This window comes from Eptesicus fuscus, chromosome 11 (assembly GCF_027574615.1).
Source record: "Eptesicus fuscus isolate TK198812 chromosome 11, DD_ASM_mEF_20220401, whole genome shotgun sequence".
In the NCBI taxonomy this organism is placed as follows: domain Eukaryota; kingdom Metazoa; phylum Chordata; class Mammalia; order Chiroptera; family Vespertilionidae; genus Eptesicus; species Eptesicus fuscus.
The window spans coordinates 85,453,340-85,473,326 of record NC_072483.1 but is presented as its reverse complement, the minus strand read 5'-3'; the positions used below and the strand labels follow the sequence as shown (position 1 = coordinate 85,473,326).

At 47.9% G+C, this 19,987-nt stretch overlaps 1 protein-coding gene across 7 annotated transcripts in view; it reads left to right on the top strand.

The window, feature by feature from the left end:
* The window catches only part of SPATS2L (spermatogenesis associated serine rich 2 like), a 147,938-nt gene that overhangs the window by 25,959 nt on the left and 101,992 nt on the right, over positions 1–19,987 (top strand). For 6 of the 7 annotated variants that reach the window (XM_028153156.2, XM_054723409.1, XM_054723415.1 and 3 more), the window contains one exon: positions 913–962. The exons of the other annotated variant lie outside the window; for it this stretch is intronic. Coding sequence is in view for 3 of the 6 variants with exons in the window: in XM_054723409.1 (XP_054579384.1) it covers positions 913–962 (50 nt within the window). In the remaining 3 variants the exon portion in view is untranslated. The remainder of the gene's footprint in view (positions 1–912; positions 963–19,987) is intronic. 7 annotated transcript variants of the gene reach the window in all.

Sequence of the window (19,987 nt, the reverse complement as noted above, 5' to 3'; positions counted from 1 at the left end):
ATGCCCAAGTGGTTACTAGCTAAACGGTGAGTTCCCTGGAGCTGTGTGGTTATATATTCTAGGAGAAGGGAGTATTATAACAACAATAACAATATAGCTAACACTTATTAGTCGTGAATTAGGCAGGATATCACTGTGCTTTAGAATCCAGTCTCTGGGGCGAGAGGGTCACAAGAAGAATCCCTGATCCACCACTTGCCCTGTGTGGTTTGATGAGACAGGTGATTTGACTCTTTGATGCCTCATTTTCTCCATCTGCAGAATGCCAGCGTAATCGTGCCTACCTCAGAGTGTTGAAGAGTTAGCCCAGTGGTCGGCAAACTGCGGCTCGCGAGCCACATGGGGCTCACGAGTCTCGGTTTGCCGCTCTGTTGACTAATGAGTTTGCCGACCACTGAGTTAGCCTATTTGAAGCTCTAGAACAGGCGTCCTCAAACTACGGCCTGCGGGCCACATGCGGGTGTTTTTGCCGTTTTTTTTTTTTTTTTTACTTCAAAATAAGACATGTGCAGTGTGCATAGGAATTTGTTCATAGTTTTTTTTTTAAACTATAGTCCGGCCCTCCAACGGTCTGAGGGACAGTGAACTGGCCCCCTGTTTAAAACGTTTGAGGACCCCTGCTCTAGAATAATGCTAGGCACTTTCTGAGCAAGCAACAGATGTTAGCTGTCGCTATGATTAAACTGATTATCGTGTGCTCAGTTCGTTGCACGACGTAGCATTATCTTCCACTGCACTACTGAGTAAACTGAGTCACAGAGAGGCTACTCTGCCCACACAGCTATTGTCACGAGTAAAGGCAAATTCCACGTCTGCCTGGCCCCAGAACCTGCAGCTGGGTGTGGGTGGGATGGAAGTGGGTGGTGTGGCTGCTAATGTGAGATCTGACCTCCCAATTTTCCTTTCTCCTAGAGCCCTCCAGAGCCCAGGCTGCATTCAGGAACACCTCTGTGGATTCCCAGGTGAGTAGCCACGGCCCCTCCCTTCTCCATACCCTCCTCCCGTGCACATGGCCAGCTGTCCTTGCACCTGCCGCTGACTCCTGAGGCCTCGCCACAGCCTGGCCAGGCTTTCAGGGTCTCAGCGCCAGAGTGTCTGTGTATAGGTGTGAAGCCTGAAGCCGCTTGTAGTGGAGTATGGGGGAGGGGCAGTGGACCCAAGTCTGCCTCATCCACCTTCCCCTTCTCCACCCACATTAACATTTCTGTGGGTTTCCTAGGGTAGTGTTATGCATGTCAAATCCTTCAAAGTTCCGAAGAGAAAGTATTTTACAATGCCCCTGGGCTGTAGAGAGGAGTCATGGTTGAGAGTGGCGGGCTCTGGAGCCGGACTGCCTGGCTCTCCCTCCTCAGCGATGGCCACTGAGTTTGCTGCTGTTGACATTGTCAAGGGTCTTGCTCCAGTGACTCCAGGAGTAGGACTCGCGGTCTTCAGGGCTCACTGGGCGTTGGGTGGGAATGGACGGACGTAGGCGTTTGAGCAAGATGCCCGGGGCCGGCTTTGCATCCTGCTTCCGCTGCCGGGAAACGGTGCAGTCTTCCAGGCCACCTGCTTCTCTGAACCCCCGTCTCCTTCTCGCTAAGGTGGGGATAGTCACGCCCATCTTGCGGAGCTGCTGGGATGTTTCTAGCTCAGGTGCATAAAGGGGCCTGTACGACATGGACTCTCAGTGAAAGGGTGTCCACTGTCACCCGTTACTAGTATTTGAAGGGGCTCATCAGGAGTATTTGCTGGGCAGGAAGCACGTTCTTTCCGGTTCATCACATTTTCCCTGAACTGAACTGTTTGTACCCCCACCCCACCCCACCCCCGTCGTTTTGCTTGTTTAATTTGCTTAGCGAGCCATATATTTGTTGTGGAAAGATCATCTCTGGTTCAGACCCTGTCAAATGATTATAAATTCCAAATTGCGGTAGTCCAAATTAATGGGGTCTCATGGCACCTGGATATTTCCATGAATGTTTCATCTAAACTTGATTTTTTTTTCCCCCCATAACCCCGAAATTTTACTGGTACGATGACTAACTTTGAAACCATTGATGTTGGTGGGAGCTGGTTTTTTTCCATGAGTGGAATAGAATATTTTACTTCCTCATGTCTGAATTCTGAATCACCATGAAAACACTTTCTTTATTGTTGTTCAAAGAGCATTACTACAGAAACTCCTGGTCAGCCCCTATTCTCTCTCTCTCTCTCTCTCTCTCTCGGCTCATGCACGTGCACACACACATGCATATGCACTGCTTCGTTTTTCTTTCTGTTAGGCAACTGAAGAGTTACTATGTACATTCTGGCAGCATTCTGCCCATCAGACGCGCAAGGGCACAATCAATTCCTGTTTTCTCGGAATGTACCAAATAATCAGAATCTCTGATTATTCTGCTGGAAGGCTTGAACAAACAGCTTGATGGAAAGATGTACCAATTGAAACCAATTCTGATCATATTTCTGTCGGGAGAATGAGAGGCCTCCAGCTGTCTGTCACTAATCACATTAGAGGTGGGAGCAGGAATGTTGTGGCCTGCAACAGATTGCTCTAATCGCGTGTCGCAACACGACTTCCCCTGGCTGCTTCTCCCCGAGCAGGGAAGGGGACGGCCGTTCTGTCACTCCTCCCGCCAGTGGGTGGTGGCCTCCAACATATGTCCTGTGAGCACACTTAAGGAATTTTCTAATTACAGTTCAAAGGCTTTTCTTTTATATTTTTATACTCACTCCGCAGACATCCCTGACTGCAACGATTTCTCCCTCGGCACAGCCCTAGTGCCAGCGCTTACAAAAGAGTGATGAGATGGCAGATGAAACTCACAATAGCTGAAGAGGTGTCCGAATTCAATTAGGAGGAGGCCGCTCCCGTGTGGACGCCTAAACCATATAAATCCGTTTTAATCGTGAGCCGTGGTGCTTAGCTGGTCGTGTTTATTTTGGATGCCAGTGCCAGAGCTGGATTTAGACCAGAACGCCACATCTTTGAGCCCTAATGACTAATTTGGGTATCCGTTGAATCCCTTCATTCATTTCTTAATTAGTTCTCTCAGAGTGAGAGCTGCTTGGTTACGATCATTTCCACAAAATGTTCATACGTGAAAGCAAATGTACATAGATTCCCCCCACCATGGCTCGTACCTTTCTCTCTGGTCTTAAAGAGCTATTTTTACTGTTATCAAAATAATAACAATGACAACAGCAAAAGAGGAATGGGTTGCCAGGCAGTGCAGGGGAGTCTGAACTGAGACACCAGGAAGTTGGGTTCCGATTTCCAGCACAACTCCTTCCAGCCATGGGGTCTCGGTCCAGGCACTTTCCCTATCTGTGCCTCGGTTTCCTTCTGAAAATGGGAAAAATACTCATCCCTTCCTCCTAGGGCTGTTCTGAGGATTGAAACGGCATTCTAACACGCGCGAACATACAGAAAGCTCCGTAATAAATGTTAGTTATGAAGTTCCCTATCAGCGAGACAAGGGGTGCCCACTGAGTGGGTTCCCCGCGGCCACCGTATTGCCGCCTAAGCATGTCCCATTTGTGTAGTCCCGATGCACATCACTCATGGCTGTAACGAAACACCGGGAACTCTGAAGTTGGAATGACCTTTGTCCTTTGTATTTGGACTCCTCAGTTTGGCTGCAGGATTAACATGTTTGGCTTTTCATGCTTGATCCATAGGAGTGTTAACTGGAAACTTTTTGCTGCAAAATGGCTTTAAATTTTGAATGGACATTTTATTCTCTCAGTGGACCTGGATTGGCCCTCATTAAAAGGAAAAACTGTTCTTACGATGTAAAAAAATAAATATGTGGGGGAGGAGATTTGGGGCAACTGGCTTCAATAACTTCATTGGAAATTCTCAAAGTATTTTTTAACATCGTTAATATCATAGTTCAAATTTAACCAATGTGCCAGGCGTGGAAGTCTGGGGAAAGATAAATCTAGTAATTTAATGAGCTCATGGCTACATAAGAGTTAGTTCATGATAAAATTGATTGCCGAGAGTCGAACTAAGTTAGATGGGGCCCGACAATTCCATTCGCCCACTTGCGCGCGCGCGCGTGTGTGTGTGTGTGTGTGTGTGTGTGTGTACATTTTAGAGAAACGCATACTCATGTGCATCCATAAACAGGTGTGCAGTGTTCCGAGCAGCATTGTTTGCATTCACCTCAAATTAGAAACATCCAAAATACCTGTCAGTAGTAGAATGGCTGAGTAAATGGTGGTGTTATCATAGGATGGAATACCATACCGTGATGAAAAAAGAATACACTAAAGCTCCCCATAACACAAATGTATCTTAGAGATGTAATGTTGGAAGGAAGAAGATACAAAAGAATGCATGACAAAAATTTTCTATTTATATAAAGTGCGAAAACCCTAAAAACTAAACTCTGTTGCTGAGGGGTGCATGCATAAGTGGCTAAAACTATAAAGGAAAGCAAGACATTCATTACCGGAGGAATTAAGGTAATGGCTGCCTCTTAGGGGAGGGTGTGCTGGGACAGAGAAACGGCCTGGAGGGCTTCTGAGGGCGCCGGCACTGCTCCGTGTTCTGACGGGGCTGCTAGTTACATGGGCAATATACTGTATAGTCTATTGCATCCAACATTAATGTTTTATGTGCTTTTCTGGTTGTGAGTTATTGTTTAAAATTTTTAACTTTTTGTTTAAAAATGCACGGTCGCTGTCTTTTCAGCCAGGGTTGGTTTGTTTTTGTCCTGCATAGTTGTAGGCCTAGAGATTCCTGTGGTTGTAATTGGCTCCGGAATTGAGCTACTGCCTTGCTGCACAGCACAGTGGCCTCCAAGGAGGCATGTGCACCCCTAGGAGCTCCTGAGACTGACTTAGGGGAAAAGAAATGGACTAGAACTTGCATTTCCGTTCGTTTTATCAGGAAGCATTCTGATAACTGGTGTAATCATGAGAGTCAACAGTGACCCCTGACACTGCATCGTCCCAGGGTCCCCATGCCAGGTGGTCGGTGGCATCACCTGGAGAGAGGGAGGTGAGGCCTGCCTTTCACCCCGACTTCCCCTCTGGTGCCTCTGCTTTGGTGTGGAATAGATCACGCCTGGGTAACTGGAGTTACAAATTCTAGATTTTAGTTTTAGCAAGCCCTCACAAACAAGCAGTTGCTTAAAAAGATTCCGCAAAGAATGCCCATAAATTAAAGGTAACTTGAATATTGCAACCCACAAGAAAATGGCAAAAATTGAGTGTGAACTCTTTGTCAGCCACATTATGAGGTAATGACAGTGACCCGTAAATCAGATCTGGCAAGAAGCTGGCCACGAAACTCTAAATTATCTGGATGACATATGGATTTATAGCCACTGTGGTTAATTAATCATGAACCTCATCCCGTGCGTATTTGCCTTGAGATAATCATGATTAGCAAAACATTACATCAATTCCTTTCCTCTTTTCCATTTTGTTCATTTTTTTAAAGGTATAAAAAGATGTATATGAATTATGAAGAAAAACAACCAAACATATTTGAGGATACATGCTCAAAACATGTTAAGATGGAAACATTTCGGGGCACCCCGGGCATGCAGTTCAAAGGCCACTCCTTGCTAACAGGGAAAATGTGCAGATGCTGGTGAGCTTCTCTTCATATCGAAAGGAGGCACCTCTCGGTCCTAATTTCTTTTATTAGCAAATATCGACATGATGGCAATAATTTGCATGTTGCACTTTATTAAACCTTTCCCCGGCCACTGAGTTGGAGCTGGCGAGTAAGAGATAGCAAGTCCTAAATAGAGTGTTGTCCCCTTTGGATTATTCACTATAAAGCTACAAAGAGTGCAGAAATTCTTTGTTTTTCAAGCACGTACACATGTGAAGTCACCACATTCTCTGTTGTTAGTAAACAAGGAAATGTCTTAGGGCAGGTGGACCGCGGAAGGAGGAGGGATGGGAATAACAGTCATCATTCTGCTTAGCCTCCGTTTTCCAAAGTGCTGCGTTATCACGTCATCTACGGCTCAGACGTTTGTACCAACTCTCAACACATTACCAACCGGCGCCTCACCCTGGTTACAAGGATGATTTATCGTTCGTTAGACTTTTAAGTGCTGACTCATGGAATGCTGAACTTATATTGGCAGCTGTTGTCCAAAGGTTTGCAGATGTCCCGACGAACGCTTTGAAAGACCAGCATTAGCAATAAATCACTGCATGCATAACTTTTCAATAAAGTGATGGAAAGGATTTTGTATTCTGGGTCCTGTAAGCCTTGGTATTTGGAAGTTGCTTCACATAGAAAATTCAAGTAAAGGGGTAAAATCTTTTCAGGCTTTAACCCTTGACCCTTGGGCCAGCCATAGTCAATAGCCAAAGCATCTTGGTAGCTTTGTTCTAACCCTGAGCTCTCTTGGCTCTGAAATCTGACACAATGCCAAGTATAGGCCTAATTGCATTCCTTGTTACTGAGAAAAAAGAATCTCAAAAGAATCTTCCCTTTATTTCAAGGGGTACCTTGAGCATTAACATTTTCTGGAATAGCAAAATTGTTTACAAGACTTTTGCAAAGCTTTCTGAAAAGAGAGCGTGAAGAGGGCTCCAGCGGCCAATTAAGAGGCATGTGTTGCTTACCTAGAGCAGCAAAGTGTGAGGGAGATGAATCAAAGGAGCAGGAGAGATGGGGCTTTGGACTCTACGAGCTTGATTTCTGACTAATGAGCTGATGTCCTCTTTTCTTCTTTCTTTATGGTCCGCCCAAACACTTAGCAAGATAGTACATGATATATTCTGCTAGCCCCGTAACAGACCACTGACTGTCTGACTGTAAGTTCTGTATTCTGCTCCCCAGTAATCCCTCCCCCCACTGCCAGCCCCCGTGTTGTGCCCATTGCCTGGTACGGAAGAGATGTTCAGTTAGGACCTGCTGAATGAAGGGATATATTCAGGCAGATCTTTCTGTGATCTATGCATTAGTGAATTATATATCGGACCAGATATACTCTGGGCCAGACTAACTCTGATTAAAGAATCAGCATCAGACTCTAGGATCTTCCAATACAGGAGCCACTGCTCTGGTAACCAGTGAGTGAACACAGGAAGTATAGCTAGTGATAAGGGCGCCAGAAGCCCTCAGCGGGCTGCGGGCTGCGTGCTGGGATGGGGACCACGGGATTGGAGAAACCACAACCTAGAGCAGCGTGGGAACTCAGCGGTGAGGAAGGAATTGATATAACCTCCCAGGAGGCTTCCTTTACCCCAGAAGTTAGCGTATCCAGTGGAAACGTCCAGCTCATCGCAGCTTTTCTTCATGTACATTGTTGGCAGCGTTCTGACCACACTGACAGGGCCCGTTCCGACTTTATAGGATCTTGCTTTTAACACATCATGGGCTGGTGCCTCGTGCCAAGGCCAAGGGTGAGCGTTCTGCTTCACTTCCCTTGTCCAGGCTGCAGCGCCTCTCCCCAAGCCGGGCAGCTGCCTCCCTGGGCATGCTGTCCGTCACAGAGGGAACCAGGGGCCCCCAGGGAGGCGCTCGGCACAAGTCTGTCGTCTATGCTGCAAGGGGAAAAGGAACCTCCACGGGAGCGCCCCGCTGACTGCGGGTCAGAGGGATGTCCGTGTGGCTGAAGGACGGGACGTGTAGTGACGATTTGGTACAAAGTGCCCCCTCCCCTCCGGCCTGCGGAGCTGAGTCCACCGGAAGGCTGTTCCTTAGGGCTCACAAGTCCCCTTTTTCCTAAATGAAAAAACGCGAATGTGAACTCCCGACTCTCAACAACACACGGGGTTATTGTATGTGGGGCGAGGAGACCAGGAGACACGTCCTTGCCTAATGACACAGCAGGTCATTCAACCCGGCAAGCTGGCAGTGACTTCAGCTTCTTTCCTCTCCTCCATGCTGAGTGGACATGGGCCGCAGGCATTTCTGCCTCACTCTTCTTCATCACCTTCTCGCATGCTTCCTGTTTATGCTATGAAGAGCTGTTTTTAAAGACCCCTTAAGGGATACCCTTTCATACACTGTTTTTAAAATAATTACTCATCTATGGTTCCCACTGAGAATGAGAATGTCTGAGAGTCTAGGAATATAGAAACATCTTAAAGAGAGATGCTTAATGGTCTATGCAGAGTATTGTCAATCTCACACTTAGTTCAGTTCATGCAAATTATATTTAATCAGCCATTCCGGAAAAGCAGTAGATATTTTAGAATAGATTCAGAGCCAAAAACCCACCATTTTGCATTTATGTATAGTATTTATAGATAAACTTCTAGGAGGAGTAGTTATAGATGCAAAAAAAAAAAAAAAAAAACTGTTTGCAGTAACATAAAGTCAATTCTTAGGGACTCATAATAATATGAACAGTGTGACTTGTTGGGGCCTGAAAAACATTCATGCGGGACACAAGATCCCTGTTATAAAAATTCTTTCCCACCTTCAAAGTGTGACACAGGTGTCACCTGTTAGTTGTGTCCACACCCGCGGCCTGCAGAGCTGGGCTGACAGCAGCCCGGAACTTGAGGGTCAGTGGTGAGCATGTTCCTGTTTCAAGTGAGATTTCCTCTTTCCCACCTAACTCCTGTGTCCTGCCCCGAGTTCCCCGTGTGGGTGCCTTCCCACCGCACCCGCCTTGAACTCTCCCGCCCACGCGGTGCCACCGGAAGCAGCTTCCGTGGTGCTCTAGAAGGGGGTTTCGTTTCTAGAAGGAACCTCAGCCCCCATCACATCTCAGCTCTATGGATGCGCCAGGAGCCACGGCCAGGCCCGCCGCCAGTCCCCCGCGTGTCCTGCTTCACGTGTGTGGTCCTCTGTCGCACCTGCTGGCCCACGGCTCCTCTGGCGTGACGCGCTCTCTGCTGCCGTGGTATCTTCCGCAGGCGGGTGCTCTTGGGGCAGTTATTCCAGCCCCTGTGGTCTTTCTGCCCAGCTGGTTGGTCCCTCTGTTCCTCCCGAGCCTCCCCACGCCACCTTCTCTGCGCATCAGCCTCCTCTTTGCTCCCACAGCCACACACACCGACTAGACGTTTTAACAGGCGCCCGTTACATTCCTCTGCGGGTTTCCCACCGCCCTCTCCCCTGGTGACACCGATCTTCCCACGGCACTCCACAGGGGCCCCATCTTTCTTCTCCTCTCCTAGGAGGGGCACTTGGAGGGTGTGGGAGAGCTTGGCGGGGAGGGGGTGGTTGCTGGCCCAGAGGAGTGCTTTGCTGTCCACATGGAGGACCAGGCCGCGAGCAGCAGCCCCCCTCCCCGCCTTCCTCCCCCATGAGTCACCATGAGCTGCACAAATATTACTGCCATTTAGCTTGACCTTCCATTGTGCTCTGAAATGACTGAAAATACTTAAATCACGTGCAGTATTTTTCTGGAAGCAAGAAGAAATGGGGTCCTTTTAAGAAGCCACACTTGAACTTTTGCCCTTTTCTGACTTTTTGAGTCATTATATCCAGTTCAAGGTTTCCTTTTGTGAGAAATAGCTAATTTCTCTGCTGATAAAGTGATGAATCATAGGAGCGCTGTCATTGTTAGAGATAAGGATGCCTCACCGGCTTTCAAGCACTTAGCTCTGGGAACTGAGCCTTGCAAACATTTCTGAAGAGTGCAGGGGTCCTCACACTGTTTAAACAGGGGGCCAGTTCACTGTCCCTCAGACCGTTGGAGGGCCGGACTATAGTTTAAAAAAAAAACAATGAACAAATTCCTATGCACACTGCACATATCTTATATTGAAGTAAAAAAAACAAAACGGCAAAAACACCCGCATGTGGCCCTGCGGGCCGTAGTTTGAGGACGCCTGGTTTACTGTATGCCAGGCTCCGGCCGACTAACATCCTAATTCTTTAACTGATTTACTGTATCCACTAGTCCTCACAGCAGCCCTGGGAGGTGGGTTGTACTGTCCCTCGTTCTTGCTTTAGGATGTGGACACACCGAGGCAGAGTGAAGTAACCGGCCCACGGTCACCGAATGACCGGTGGTCAGGGCCTGGACTTGAACCTTGGTGTCGGCTCCCATGCCCACGTTCTCACCACCCAGCAAGCTGCCTGAATGACAGGTGCGCCGTGGACCCTCGGGGAGCGTCAGCCTCGCTAAGTTGTGGTGAGGATCCAATAACATAGTTATTCGAAAGGGCTCGGTAGACTGTGAACCGGAAACATCGGGCCACCTGTCCACACGCTGTTTCCTGTCAGCCAGGTGGGCCTGCCTGCTGGCGTGGCCCTTGCTCCTTGGATACACTGCCGGTTCAGGTGGAAAACTGTGAGCTTTTCTTGACATTTCAGAAAACCTTGGGTTTCACAATGAAAATGGGCATGTGTGAGTGTGTAGAATATGGGCAGGTCTCAGCATCGAACTCGTAATGTGCCAAGCGCTTTAATGACATTCACCCCCATTAATGTAGCACTTAACACCCCCTCCCTTTTTCTCTCAGTCACAAAAGATTACTTTCTGCCAAGTGTCTGCTCACACATACTGGGGACGTGGCCTGAAGTGCCCTTCAGGGTGTAATATGGGGTCTGGGACCATGTCTTTTCAGCATGCGACCCCAAAACAGAAATGATTCGGGCAAGGTTTTGAGCGATGGAATGGAGGTGGAGAGGAGTCCAAAGGTGAGGATTTAGAAAGGCCTCGCACTGAAAAGAATCATGCCTCCGAATGCGGGATAGGAGAGCAGAGCCGGCCCTGCGGGGTGGTGGGCGATGCGGGCAGGAGGCCTGGGAAGGAGGAGCAGAGGAGACTGAGGAGGCCCCGTGGGCCGGAGGGAAGGCCGGGGGCACTTCCTCCCGCTCTGAGGCTGGGCCTGCTTTCCCTGCTCCCGGGTCCTGGCACTTTGGGGTCTCACAGGCTCTCAAGTCAGCATGTGGGAGACCTGACTTCTTTTAGTCCCTCGGGGGAGGTGAATAGCCCAAAGGCTGACTTTTTGTGATTCTCTGGAGCTTTTTTAATGCAGCCTAGAAATTGAGTTCTTCCTGGGTTTTTATGGGGCTGGTATTGCATCCCCAGGGACACTCTGTTGGGAGGGTCTTCCAGGCAGGATTCGTGATCATAATGAGCTATTTTCCCCTCTTTTCTGGCTGAGAACAATATCCTGCCATTCAGTGTCCAAATATAGCAGGCAGTTATGATAGAAGAATATCCTTATGTTAGGAAAGAAGTTGGCAGCCTCGATGATGTGAAAATGTCCAATTTAGAAAACACATTTAAAAAGAAAAGCTCCTTTAAGTCCTCTTTTGGAGTCAGGTGGAATAAATACAACGCTCAAAAGGCAGTGTGTGGTCTGACAACACAGTCCACTTCCTGTCCTGAGTCTTGCAGGTACTCGTTGATTTTGCCTGAACTTCAGGTGTTGTTTCTGTCGTTTCACTAAAATGTCAAACTGCAAGCTGTTCTGGCATCTAATCAGGGGCATGGTTCGCATGCTGGATTTTCTAGCTGGTGCATGTAATCAGAGCACTGGAAGCATGTTACCAGGGACTGGCCATCTAGACTGTTTTTGAGAATATTAAGTAAGACTGCGTAATACAGGGGAGGGCAAAAAGGCATCCAATCCCAAAGAAAGAGTCCGGATGGGACGTGTACGTCGGTTAATGGCTGGCAGTGTGTCATCGGGGAGCTCCTCGCGAGCGGGTGGCTTTCCCTGAGCAGGATGCCAGGGTGATTTCTTCCCCGGGTTCTTATCCAAGTGAATTCGAAGGATGAAGCCATGGACAAAAAGGTGGTAGATGGAAAGAGTGGAAATTTATTGGAAGCAAGTACAGACTCCCACATAGGAAGGGGGTCCCCAGAGGGTAACCCCCCAAGCTCTCTTTTGCTAAGGTTTCTAAAGGCTGCAGTTCTTTGTTTCTTCATGCTGCCTTCTGATTGGTAGAACATCAGCTTCAAAGCCCAAACCCCACGTGGTGTTCCCCTCTTTCCCTCCCGCTTCAGTGGCAGAATTCTCTGTCTCCTGTGAAGACCTGTTTTCCTCTTTCTCTCATTCATGGGCATTTCTCTGTCCTCTGTGATGTTTCCTCTTTCTCCCCACGCCCTGTGCTTTTCCTGTCTTCTGTGAACACATGTCTTCCTCCCCCCTTCTCCTGTGGCACTCTGTTTTCCTCGGTGAATGTATGCCTTTTGGTAACTCTAAGCCAGGCGTCCTCAAACTACGGCCCGCGGGCCACATGCGGGTGTTTTTGCCGTTTTGTTTTTTTTACTTCAAAATAAGATATGTGCAGTGTGCATAGGAATTTGTTCATAGTTTTTTTAAAACTATAGTCCAACGGTCTGAGGGACAGTGAACTGGTCCCCTGTTGAAAAAGTTTGAGGACCCCTGCCTAAGCCCTCACCTCTGCCTTCCTTCCCCATGGACCCTCTTTATTCCTAAAACTCCCTAAACCTGCCTATTTTATCCCTAAAACTCCTTCACTAGTATAAACTCACTTAGTTGATTAAGGTGCCTATAGTTAACATTCATCAGAATTTTAGATGTAAGCATGTCTGTCCCACTTGGCCAACCCCAGTGAGCCTCAAGGGTTTCTCTTCATGGAGGGCTGAACTGACCAATACAAGTGATGTACATGTAACTCAAGCAAATTGAACTCTATGATTCCCATGTAGAGGGTAGTTTGGCAATGTGCTTTCTTTTAATCCTTTAAAATGAGTTCACTGTTCTGTCACAGGAATTTTATTTATAGGAATTTATGTTAAGGAAGTAATTAAGGATGTGTCAGAGGTTTTAGTCATAAAGCTATTAATCACATCATTGTTTATAAAGGGGTAACGAGGAAAAGTGCTTACATGTACAATGGCAGCTTGGTGAAATATATTACGTTACAGTCAAATATGAAATACTATCCAGCTATTATAGGTGATGTAGATAAACATTGATAATGAAAAGATGTTCACTATATATTGTTAAATGATAAAATCATGTTTAAAACACACACAACAAGTATGCACGGTACGCTCACATTTTTGTTAACCTATAGGTGTATTCCTGGAAAGTGACCCGGAAATATATTTCAGGTTTTTAAAGTGGTTCTCTGGCTTGTAAAATCGTGGGTATTTAAAATGCTCTCCTTTCTTTGTTTACCTCCGTCTTTACTTTTCCCACTCTAAACAGATACTGCTTTTATATGTAAGAAAGAACCCGCCAGCTTTCTTTGTCTTGGAAAAGGAAAACGAGCCGACCATCTGAACGTGAGTGAGTCAGGATAGCCTCACGTGATGCTTCTCAGCTGGGCACGTTTGTAAACAGATTTTAGCGGCGTGCCCTGACTTCAGAGCAGTGACTGCTCTCTCATCCCTGGTGTACCCGAGATTATCCGCTTTCTTCCTCATCTCTGCAAAATGCGGGAACTCCACTCATCAGACCCTCCCTGGGGTTTCTTCCTACTCCAAACCCCAGGTCCACACTTTCTGGATTTATCTAGAGCAGTGGTCGGCAAACTCATTAGTCAACAGAGCCAAGTATCAACAGTACAACGATAAATTTATTTTGAGAGCCAAATTTTTTAAACTTAAACTTCTAATGCCACTTCTTCAAAATAGACTCGCCCAGGCCGTGGTATTTTGTGGAAGAGCCACACTCAAGGGGCCAAAGAGCCGCATGTGGCTCTCGAGCCGCAGTTTGCCGACCACGGACCTAGAGGAACTGCTGAGTGGGGTATGTCCTGCATGTCTCATGTTCACAAGCGGCCAAGTGATGCCTGTATTTGAAGAAGAACCCATCTTATTATTTGTAGTGCACTCACACTAGCCACTCTGCAAGCTTATCCTTGTTTCTGTTTCCTGCCACTTCTAAGAGAGGCCTTTCTATGACCTAGTTTTTCCATCACTTGTCGAGTACCCTGGTTTTGAACTTTGGGGGGGAGCTATGGCGAGCGCAGTACGTGGCTGAGAAGTCCGTGTTTCAGGGGAAGGTCAGCAGTAGGTGGGAAGCAGTTGAAACAGTGACAAGGAATTCACTTCCCTTCGAAGGAAAGGTCCCACCACCTGCTAAACCCTGGCAACCTCTTAGCCCCTCCCTCAGGTACCAAGGAGGCCTCTGTCTGTCCACACACCCTGGGCCCGGTTTAGTTCAGTGAAGCGAGATATACACCGAGTGGCCAGATTATCATGATCTCTGAACGCATAATAATCTGGCCACAGTGTGTGTGTGTGTGTGTGTGTGTGTGTGTGTGTGTGTGTGTGTGTATTAGAGGCCCGGTGCATGAATTCGTGCTTGGGTGGGGTCCGGCCAGCCTGGCCAGGGGGAGGGGACATGAGCGGTTGGCCGGCCTGCCTGCTGGTCGAACTCCTGGTCAAGAGGACAATTTGCATATTAGCCTTTTATTATATAGGATATACACTGAGTGGCCAGATTATTATGCATTCAGAGATCATAATCATCTGGCCACTCAGTGTATGTTTTGCCTCATTAATCACCCTTGGCACATGTCATGGTATTATAGTTAATGTCTCCTACCTTTGAAAATATAATTTCAGGATGAACTTACAGTCAACATAGAAGTAAATCACAATACACATCTGGTAGACCAACTTCCTCATTCTGTAACTTTGGAATGGAAATTAGTGGACAGAGTATTGCGTCACGAGTTAGGAAACCTGTATTTTGATTCTGATTCTGCCATGAACTTGTAGAACGTTAGAGAGGTAGGTGACCCATCTTTTAGGTCCGAATTTCTCCTCTGCAAAGGGAGAGGGTCCAATTCGGTGATTTTCAAGCTTCCTTCCAGCTCTGAAATTGTGTGAAAATTATCCACAAAGGGTAATTTTATTGTTGCCTCCATAACTCAGGGCTGGAGGCAGAGCCCTGTGGACAGTCCAGCCCTGTGGCCCCCCTGCTTATCTCTCCTGGTCCAGCAAACCACTGTTTTCTTGTTTATCTTCCTCTTCTCATGCCACACTAAGTGATTTCAGAGAGAATCTCATTTTGGCATTCTCTATATCCTCTAACGAATGATGTGTCTTTGTGACTAGTGAAAAAAATTCTTAAAAGCAGCTATTTCCATTAATCTCCAACTTTAAAGCTATCCCCTGGGAGTAAATGTCAATTCGAAGATGCCTACATTTATAACCATTGCTCACCTAACCTGGAGAAGCCGAAGGCATAATTCGAAGCAGAAAAACTCCTGCCCTGAGACAGTGGACTCATAAATATGGAGTGTGATTTATCTCTATAATTTAGGAAGAAATTAGGATATTTAACATTTTTAGCAACATTTTTTTCAGTATCTACCTTGAGTATGCCAAGTTGGGCTGCTGCACGTGCTTGCCAATCCCGCGTTTTTAATTGTAGATACCGTATTTTAAAACTGAATAATAATTTCAAATGAATGTATTATAAAAGAAAAATCAGATTACCTTAATGAAAGATTTTACAAATCAAATACTTGTGTGTGTGTTAGCTTGGTCTCGTACTCTATTTATAGATCCCGAAACATGTAATAACTCTCTTACAGAACCTAACCCAAACAGATCACAAAAGCGACTATTAATTGCCCATCCAATACCCATTCTTTCCTGTTCCTTCCTAGCACACTCTGATTTTATTCAGGGAGGCAACATGCCCAGCCAAAAGACTGCATTTCCCATCCTCCCTTGCAGCTGGGGGCCAACAGAGAAATGGATAGTGGGACTTCCGGGAACCCTCCTCAGTGGGAGTAGACTGGGCTGTGCATTTCGTGACTGCTTCCTCTGGTTCCTCCCTGGTCGGCAAACTGCGGCTCGCAAGCCACATGCGGCTCTTTGGCCCCTTGAGTGTGGCTCTTCCACAAAATACCACGTGCGGGCGCGCACGTACAGTGCGATGGAAACTTCGTGGCCCATGCGCAGAAGTCGGTTTTCGGCTCTCAAAGGAAATTTCAGTCGTTGTCCTGTTGATATTTGGCTCTGCTGACCAATGAGTTTGCCGACACAAGATGGCTGAGACCACGTTAGTCCCTCCATCCTCTTCATTCAAGCCTAGCCAAGAGAAAGTCCAGTTTCCTTGTCGTCAAGCAAAGCCCCAGACTTGCTTCTCCTCGGCCTGCTGCCCGTTTTGAGCTGCCGCGAACCCATAACTGAGACGCATGGAATGATGTGCTGGTGGTGCATCCTGGTCACTCGCCCCACCCTGAGGCCCATCCTGGAGGTGTCTTCGCTGGGCCCCCCAAAGCAAAATAGAGCTTCCGTGGCCAAGGGAAGTAGGTGGATAGATATTGGATGATCAAACCACCATCATCCATCACCCCACCAAGTTTACCAGTGTATTCTCCAAGTTATTATACTCCCTAGTAACCAGGTAAATGATCATTTGGTTTGCAAAGTTATACTGAACCATGATTTGGTCATTGTGAAATCAAAGTCCCAAGCCCACACCATTGACCCAGGTTAGATATCAAAATATATATCTTTTAGTTTTCCAAACTAATTCTTGTAATAAGCCACGCAACTTCTCTTCCTCATTACCACACTGTCTATGGCTGTCTGAAAGGGTAGAATAAAAGTTTGCCAACAATTTTTTTAAACCCCAACCAACTGTATTCTCCAGTCTAGCTTGTTGACGCTGCAGAGGATATTGTTTCTAAGCATTGAGTTGTGTAACGAGTTAGAGCTAGATGAAATTTAGGATGACTTGCGGTAAACCCTGGAAAAGTGGCACTTTAAAATAACAATGTCAGCAAGCCACCTGGTAGGTAGCCACAGTGCCAAGTGCCCTGAGTTTCGACGGAGGAGCTACCGGGCAATGACAAAAAAAAGATTGTGTGGTGTTCTGTGCTGTAGGGTGAGCATGGAGAAGTGATTTGGAAGTGATTTACTGCAGAGGCATGTTGGGACATGCTGTGCAACAAGACAGATGATAATGGTCACAGTTCTGAAAATGTTCAGATGGCTTTCAATTAGCTTTGGGCAAGGCTGCTTCTCGCAGGAGCCAGTATCGATTTTTGAGATTGCCTCCTAGCTTTCCAGCAGAAGGGCCAATCCTGTCAGTCCTTGGGAGCCGCAGGAAAGGGCATTGGAGGATGGACTGCGGGAACGCTTTGCGGCTGAGGCGGGGGGACTGGCTGGCGGAGCGCAGATCTAGGTCTGCCGCTGGCCCCTCCGTGGGTACCAGTCGGTCACTTAAGCTCTTGGAGCCCCATTGCCTCATTTGTGAAGTGGGGGTGCATGAGAATCGGATGAAGAAAGACAGGTAAAACTACTGGCCCCAGTGCCTCAGACCTACCTTACGTGTTCAGTAAATGTTAACGATTATTCTGTTTTCAACGTTGACCTTAAAAAGAGAGAAGAGTGTTGAGTTCTTCACGCTTTTCTTTTCCTCCTGAGTTTCATTAAAAAAAAATAATAATGTGTGAAAGCAAGAAGTTGGGTTGGCGTTCCACCTGGCCATGCTTCCGCTTTGTTATGTGGGGACATGGAGAGGTGACCAGGGTGTATCATTAGGCGCCTCGGGGTGCTGTCCTGTGCTTGGGGTGGAGGGCTGTTGCGAACAGCCTTTGTGGAAGAATGGCAGCCACCTGCTGTGGAAGTGGCCAGGACCCCCAAGCGGTCAGCGAAGCCTCAGGCTGCAGGTGGTACCATGTCGAAGACCCCTGGCACTCTGTCTGTCGTTTTAGACCTGCTGGGAAGAGGGAGCATCTCAGAATAACACGACCCTAGGACCATGACCCTAGGACCCTTACCCTTCGTTTTACAAATGCGGAGACTGGAACCTAGAAAGGAAAAGCAACTCAGAGGCCACGTGAAGGGTCAGTGACACAAGCAGGACCTACTCCCAGGCTCCTGATGCCCAGGTCAGGGAAGCAATGACGGCGGCCGCTGGCCTGCTGTTATCCTCCAACCTCTCCTCTGGTCTGCTCATCGCCAGTTCATCAGCCTCTGATAGACAGGAAGTCGTTCCTGTGAGCAAATCAAACTTACTGGTACCCCTCCCCCAGTGTCAGCACAGGCAGGTCTTCCTAGTGTGGCCTCCACGTTCCCCATGAACTGAACCCACGTCTCCTGCGTGGCCACCAGCTAAGCTGTTGACGGGGGGAAGGGCTGGAGGCCCCCCTGCCAGTGCCCAGGCTCCCTGCTACGCCCCTTGTTTCCAGCCTGGCACCCACACTGTGCCCGCTGCCTGAAGTCTCCAGCCTCTCGGGGTCAGCTTTCTAGAGAATTAGCCGCCCACGTCCCCCAGGCCTGGCTGCTCGGAGGGGGTGGATCTGTCGCCTCCTGATCTTCCTGGGGTTTGGGGGGGGCCAACCCGCTGGCTGCTCCTTTGTGTTCTTGTCGGTGAGCCCTACATCTCCGTCTGCTTACTTCCGCTCTTTAAGAGTTGTTGCGCCCGTGTCTCAGCCCTTTTTGTCCCCTCTCCCATGTGTTGTCTTTCGGGCTTACGCCTTTTTGTTTCGTTCTCCCCATCCTAGTGGGTTTGGGAAGGAAACCGAGATTAGTTTATCTGTTCACCACTGTCCCTCCCTCCAGAATGTCAACAGCCTTTTCCCCCACCTTCACTTCTCTCCATACAAGGTCCTCATGGACCCACAGTCTAAGGAGTCATGTCTGCCCAGGGCTGAGCGCAGTTCATTTTGCTTACTTATTTAATGATTGGGGGCGGGGGAGTCTGGAGGACCTTGGCCTGGAGTCATACAGAGAATGGGTCCAGGACATCTCAGTTCTCACGTGTGAGGAGTGGCCCTCCGCGAAGAACACACCATGTGCCCAGTGTCTGCCCAGAACCTTCTGAGAGGCCAATCTCAGGTTTGCGTTATCTCCAAACGTCAGCCTCAGGCGTGGATCACACTCACGTGGATGAAAGGGTTTTAACCCTTTGCACTCGCTTGCTTTTTTCTCGATTCCTTTATTCTACTCGGGATTTAATTTTTTAAATACCCCAGATTTTACAAAGCGCGGCAGTAGAATAAAAAACTGGAGTTTCTTTTCATACAAACTTACTTATTTGGATTTTTTTATATTTCAAATTATTGATACATTCAATACAATTCGACATACGAGCTGCTACCGATGCTAACCGTGTCGAGTCACACTCGACATCCGAGTGCAAAAGGTTTTGAACGTGAAATGCCCCGCTGTGAAGTCATGGGTGGGAATCCACGAGAGCTCCCAGGGGCCGGCAGGGAGCACGGCTCTGCAGCAGCAGAGCCTCCGGGGAGGAGGCCCCGAGCATCGCCGCGTGTTTGTGTTCCTGGATGCGCTGAGCTGCGCAGACACTGGCCTCCCGGTGCGAGCGTGCGGGACGCGGAGGAATAAGTGTTTGCTGAGTAAATAAACGTAACGCCTGGTGGGGGGTTCTGACCGCAGCAGCGTGTTTGCCGTACAAACATTTGAAGGCAAGATGCTCGTCAAAACCCCGAGAAATAAAAATTCAGTGAATGGCCCGTATTTTTATTTTCTCAAGACTAAACTTATCCCTTAAAGAAATAAATATATTAGCCCATCAGTAACTTTCCTCCAACACCTGACATAGTTTCGTTAAGACTGCGTTATTCCCGGCGTTGACAGACACAATTTTACCAAAGGGATTCCCTGCTGCTGTTTGCAGAAGTGATGGCCGACTCACACAGCCCGAAGACCAAGGATGGCGCCTTAAAAGTTTTGTACTCGCTTCCTTCCCCCAGCCCCTCCAGTGAGGGATGATGAACTGAGCTTTTACTCCGATGCAACTACAGTTGAGCCTTTTGAAAGCGCAGCTAACAGCAACGCAGCCCTTAGTGCAAGGTGGTCCTGTGGACTTCATTCAGGAAGTAGCTGGGGAGTTTGGTTATAAAGCCCTGCCCCTGGACATAGTTCTTGAAGGGGGTGGACCTAATTCGGTGTCATCCTTCTGATGGTTGCCTTCTGTTGCCTTTAATGGGTTCTGAGAATGTGGTTCCATCTCTTCTCCCGTCTGTTTGGCTCCCTTCCTGGTTTGGGGAGTTTCCCATTTCAGTGTCCATCTCAGTTTCGCGTTTACGTGCTTGAAGAAAGACCCAGGGACCGAAGTGGTTCCGTGTCCCACGCTTTTTGTTAATGGCCAGACCACGTGACGATGCTCCGCGGTTTACAACCCGGTGCTTGCTGCCTTTGTG